At 43.6% G+C, this 5,812-nt stretch overlaps 1 protein-coding gene across 1 annotated transcript; it reads right to left on the bottom strand.

The window, feature by feature from the left end:
- Nucleotides 1-287: 287 nt before the first annotated feature.
- Nucleotides 288-4,809, bottom strand: LOC133930388 (65-kDa microtubule-associated protein 2-like). Its single transcript, XM_062377026.1, has 10 exons — nt 4,576-4,809; nt 3,787-3,846; nt 3,413-3,616; nt 2,806-3,063; nt 2,475-2,690; nt 2,235-2,390; nt 1,830-2,141; nt 1,613-1,700; nt 1,308-1,456; nt 288-917 (listed from the first exon to the last, which is right to left on the bottom strand). The coding sequence occupies exons 2-10, from the start codon at nt 3,829-3,831 to the stop codon at nt 591-593; spliced, it is 1,755 nt and encodes a 584-aa protein (XP_062233010.1). The 5' UTR covers nt 3,832-3,846; nt 4,576-4,809; the 3' UTR covers nt 288-590.
- Nucleotides 4,810-5,812: the final 1,003 nt, after the last annotated feature.

Genomic DNA, 5,812 nt, shown 5'->3' with positions numbered 1-5,812 from the left:
ATTGGGCAGTTGAGGTTCCATTTTAGGAAAATCCAAACATTGAGAAGAGTATCTGCGAGATATACAAGGCGCACATGTTTGCCCAATAGATACGTGTAGAGGTTGCCAGTTCAAACAGCGCAGGGTGTGGCAACTGAACGGCAAGCCTCGTCGTCGTGAGACGATACCAAACCATAATTGAACGCATCTCTGTTCAATGTAATCCCAAAAGCTAAAAAAAGTGTAGCACCAGCAGCTAAAATGCGAATTACGCTGCGTTCACAGGAGGTAGAAAGAAACTTAGAGGAAGGGCACACCAAAGGCATTTTAACTACTGATACGTCTAGCAAGCCAGTTAATAACATCACAACAATACAGCCCGGCAAAGACTTATACTACATCGTCTAATAAGTATAAATGGTACGGCCGAGCAAACTAACCAAAATATGAACACGGCTTACACCAGAAGTGAACAATCCTGGCCAAGCAGCTCAAGGGTGGACGTCATAATTACTCTTCGCTACGAAAGCATTGCATATATTACCACAAAACAATGGAAAACATCAGAAAAAGGGCCCCTTATATCTAATAATACGACGCTAGGTTAAAGATCATGGTGTGCTCGGAACCGGATCTGTGCCAGAAATGTGGGAGGCTGTGTCTTCCTTGGCAGCCGCAGCTGCAGCTACATTCCCTGGTGATGCTGTCTTCGCAGCGTCTCCCTTGCTGTCCTTCCCTCCAGACTTGACACCGTGACCACCGTTCTGGTGACCGCTGATTGATAGCCTTCTATTCGGAGGGGTGCCATTAGAGATGCTGCCGTTGGACTTTGCGCCAAGTACCTTCTTTGAACTGACAGGTCGATTGGGGCTCACCCGTGATCCGAACGGCCCTTCATGATCAGTGTTGAGTTGCTGCTCAACGTATTTTTTTTGTTCCTGGCATGTGAAGACACCATAGACAAAACAGAAAGTTGAATCAGCAAATAGTATCGAAGCAGCGGCCAAAACGGCACCACAAATTGAAACAATCTGGGCACACTCCACGAGTCCATTTCCCCAGCTATAATCAGGTGTAACACCACAGTCCAAAATGAACAAGAATTCAAAGGATAGCAAAATGCCAAAATGGCAAATTAGTGGAGGCAAATGCAAAAGGAGGGATGATGTTATATTAGACAAAATGCCAGTTGCAATGCATTCAGCATACTTTGACTTCAAACATCGACAGAACGCTACATAGGTACAAACAATATTTGATGGATATCACACGAACATTCGGTATTCAGGAACCAGACGCTTCAAGATTTATAAAGCGTGTCAACTTACCCGCATTCTTTTCTTCTCTTCATCCCTTTCCTGTCTGAGCATAACATACTCATCTAACATAGCTAGAAGAGGTACACCATCATACATAAAGGACAGACCACGATTCTCCTCCCATGCCCTGGTCTTGGCCACCAGAGTTTCAACAAGTGCTAGAATGAAAGCAGTCATTACATCAGCAATGAAGACTAAAATGTATAACTATCAGAACTAGAGATAAGCCCCGTGTACATAAATAGATCTTGCAAGGCGTAAAATCATTCACAGTTAAAGCGAAGGATATTCACTGTTACAATTTGAAAAGGTACCTGGAATCTTGTTAACAAGAACACGAGCTTTTTCTGCACGCTTGAGATTCAGGTGGGCACCTCGGCTTGAGTTGTACCTGTTGTCATCCTGCAGAAGGATTTTTGTTTTGTTGTGAGAAGCTAGTTCACGACCAGCATAGTTTGGTGTTATCACATTGATGATCACAGGATACATGCAGGAGTAATTTTGATTTTCTAGAACCAGACATTAACATACCCGATTATAATCTTCAAGCCAGCTTTCTTCTTCACATGCAGACATCCATCTTTCAACTTTATCTAGTATATCTTTTCTACTCAATGCTTCTTCCTTTGCTTTTGCTATCTGGCCATCCATATCTGCAATTAGTTCAGATGGCTCTATGTTCCCTGCCTCAATCAGCGCCAATATTTTCTCATGGGCAGCAGCTGTGTCTATTACTATGTGAGCACCAGCGTAGATGTCTTCCAACTCAGTTTGCTTCTTGAAAGCTATTTCTTTCATCTTGCTGTATTTTAGCTGGTCTAGCCTTTGGACCTCAACCTCAGCCTGAATAATGGGGAAAGTAAATGTCAGATAGGGCAGAAGGAACAATATATATCAGGCAGTAATCATACCAAACAATTTACAACTGAAACTCACTTGCTCAATTAAATCCAGGGCAAGGGCTCCAGGTGCAATGACTTCATCCACAGATGCTGATCTGTTGCAGGTGACATGATCAAACATGCGCCTTTCTTCCTTGGGGGCATCCATGAGATCCCAAAGATCATAGAGTTGACCAGCAAGCTCTTGAAGCTGAGAATGTAGTTGAGCCAATAGTGAGATTGAGCATGCAGAGAGTGCAATTCACATTTACACGACTAAGATATGTGTTTTTACCTTGCTTAGCCTCAACTTCTTATTTTCATTAAGTGTGGCTACCGTCTTGTCAAGTTTTGACAATGTATCATTACTAATGCTCTTCCGATTGTCGCCAATGGAGTCATCTAAACTGGGATGAACTTCAGTCACTGTGCTGAGAAAATCCATCCCCAAGACAGTACAAAGATTGTGTACGATGCTTACATACTCAAGAACCTTCTCCAACCTATTGCTCTGCAAAACAAATTTCAAGGCGAATACCGACACCAATAAGGAACTAATAATGAAGCAATGGTAAAAAATGAAGCACCATAACAAACACGAAGGGAAAGGATTAAAATAAAAGTACCTTCTCTTTCTCAAGCTCCTGGAGCTGAGACCGAAAATCTTCAAGCCTCTTAAGTGTCAAATCATCCTCTTTGACTTGGGGTGTTGCCACCTGCTCACCCACCTCTATGGTGCCAGCGATTTCACCACATATTTGGTCAATTTGTGACTGTACATTGACAAATTCCCTTTTTCTTTCATTTTTCTTTTTAGTCAACAGCTCAAGTGTAGGCGCTATAGCAGCTAGCTGCTGCTTGATTGTTCCCGTTGTCTTCTCAGGCTGCATGGATTGAGGATACCCAATTTTACTTCCAGTAATAAAGAAAACACATCAAATCTAAATATTTTGAATAAGGCATCATATGACTTCTGAACTGGAACATTACTTCTGCACAAGACATCCTATGGGCAAAGAATGTACTGTGGGTTGAGACTTCAGATAATAAACATCATGAATAGGTGTCAGTTTCACAAAGTAGGCATAACATGTGGCGATAAACTTTATTTGTAGGGGATTCTCCCAAAAACACATATACTAATATTCACTATTACGATTCTTGCAACAACATGCTTCGGAACAGAGTTACTCTAGGTAGAAATCAGGCTATATACTTCATATATTCACTTACGGTTCTTGCAATAGCCTTTTCTCCTAGAGCAGAAAGAAGCCTGGCAAGCTCTATCTTTGAGTCGTCCAGCGCCTGGATCAGGAGATCCCTAGAGTTAGTGGCTTGGTCAACTTTCCTCTTGTAAACATCCAGGCACTCCTGATCTAGCTCATACAGGACCTTGTCACGGTCCTCCTCACTCTCACCAACTTCATCCCATACCAACTACAGTTGACATAGAAGTCATCATCAGTTGCACTGTTTGAGGCAAGAAAGGTACACCCTTACACAGATATATAATATACTGGGACTTTCGATACAGAGGAACTTGTGTCAAGAGGGCCTCGGTGTAGAAAGGTTTCTGCAATCTGTGAATCACAAGTGCAAGCGCATACCTGCAATTTTTGCAGCAAGGATCCGCATGTAATTTCGGCAGCCATCACACACCAAGCAACCTGTAAGGAAGCATCGTTACTTGAGAAAATTATAGTTTACCAACATGTACTATAAATTTTAACACGAAATGCACTTCCAAACTTGGCGGCGCCTAGCTTAATCCAATCAAACCGCCCCAGCAATCATGTCGGTCTAAAGTAGGCATTAAATCTGCTATGCATCGCAAGCAAGGCTGCCACTCTCGCTCCCTATGCCTCACTAACAAAGTTATCTCCAAATTAGCAGAAGTAATAATAATTAAACACTCAGCTAATGACCCTACTGATAGTAAACACTCAGCTACTGGACCTACTAACACCAAAATCTCCAATCATTGCTACCAGGATAGGCTTTGGAGGGGGATTCTACATCTAAGGTTTACCTAAGACCCAGCAAACAACTCTCCTAAAACCCCCTAAAATTCCACACAAAAAGCATGTGAACTTGCTGCATTTGACCCCGTTTGACCGGCCAAGAGAGCATCCAAAACATCGTGATCTGAGCACGTAGCTCCACTACAACCTCTCCTTTTACCAGATCAATCCGTAGCACCAAAACCGAACCAGAAGCAGATCCCCACCAAATCCAACTCCCACCGCCCAACAACAGCCCTCAAAACCCACGCCTTCAGCATAAACCCAAGCCCGCACCGCCACATTACGCGCATCCTCGCCAGATCTCATTCCCCAGCAACCCCCCACAACGAATTCCACTATGGAAACAGAGTGAGAAAGCAGCCAGACGCTCACCAGATCACCCGGGCGGAGAAGGTGAAGCAACGCGGAGCGGAATGCGGGCGCCTGACTCGAAGCAAATAGGGATCTGTGGAACTCGGCGCTCGCCTCCTCGGGACTCGAGGCAGGAGGAGATCGCCAGTCGCCGGCCGCCGCCGTCACCGCCGAGGGAGCCGGCAGTAGCGAGTGGGTGAGCTGAGCCGATGAGCTCAGACTGGACTGGAGTGGAGGCAGTGCTGCAGTTGCCGCAACTCGAGGCAGCCGAATTAATTGGGGCGGGTGCGCGCGCGGCCCGGCCGCTGGATGCGGCCGGTCGGGCGACCGGACGGCCCAGATCTGCTGGAGGATTTACCGCTTGTGTCGGTGAAAAAAAGCTACGGGGGAACGAATATATGCGTGGGGACCACGTAGACCAGGGATGTAGTACGTAGCCTAGTAGGAGTAAATTCTGGGCGTTAAAACCTTTTGTGTTTGGTGCCCTCCGGGGAGGCTAATTCGGCGGGCTTGCGGTGGGGCGTTGACCAGTCAAATATGTCTCTTGCGTTCTAGGTTCATACCCTGCGGTGTTTTAGGGCCCTTTTGGGAAAATCGTGGGAAAATCATAGTAATAGAAAAAAAAATTGCTCTCATTATTCATCCATTTGGTTCACAGAAATACACACAAAGCAATAACACAGAAAAAGTACAGAAAAAAGAATCCACTCCGAACTCTCTTTTTTTCTTGTCGCGTAGGATAGAGGCAGATTCCTTTGTTTTTTTCATGTTCATTCAAACACCAACTTTAGAAATTTTTCTCTGTTTTTTAATCTTTTATTTTCTACTCGCCATCTTATCTTATTTATGTGTTTTTTCTATTCCCTATTTTTCCAATCCTACCTTCTAAATGAGCCCTTAGAGTATGTTTGATTAGAGAAATATCTCTAGATGCGAGATAGTCATGTAGGGTGTATTTGGTAGGGGAGGAAGATTAGATTGGGATATGGTTATTATAGTTTTCATATAATAATCTAGTTTTCTGTTTGGTTAGATAGGATAACTCATTTTTTTCTGTATAGTTAGATGTATTAGAATGAATAGAATGAACTAGTTTTTTATTTGATTAAATAGATGAAATGAACTAATTTGGTTGTGATGAATCTTAATGAACTTACTCCTTATTCTGAAAACAGCGCTATAAATTAATGTCCCGGTGATATTAGCATGCATTTCAGGGGCGGTCATGTTCTTGTTCAAGGATGAGGTTGTACGTGTA

Source organism: Phragmites australis, chromosome 10 (assembly GCF_958298935.1).
Source record: "Phragmites australis chromosome 10, lpPhrAust1.1, whole genome shotgun sequence".
Classification (NCBI taxonomy): Eukaryota; Viridiplantae; Streptophyta; class Magnoliopsida; order Poales; family Poaceae; genus Phragmites; species Phragmites australis.
Note: the sequence above shows the minus strand (reverse complement) of the source record. Positions and strands in the feature narration are given on the sequence as shown.

What these genes read in the sequence shown, in the direction of transcription:
- LOC133930388 (XM_062377026.1), bottom strand. Translation starts at nt 3,831, where the DNA reads ATGGCTGCCGAAATTACATGCGGATCCTTGCTGCAAAAATTGCAG. An exon ending in CCTTGCTGCAAAAATTGCAG is followed by an intron (nt 3,617 to 3,786) that starts GTATGCGCTTGC and finishes TGTCAACTGTAG; the next exon opens with TTGGTATGGGATGAAGTTGG. An exon ending in TCTTGTTAACAAGATTCCAG is followed by an intron (nt 1,457 to 1,612) that starts GTACCTTTTCAA and finishes CTTTCATTCTAG; the next exon opens with CACTTGTTGAAACTCTGGTG.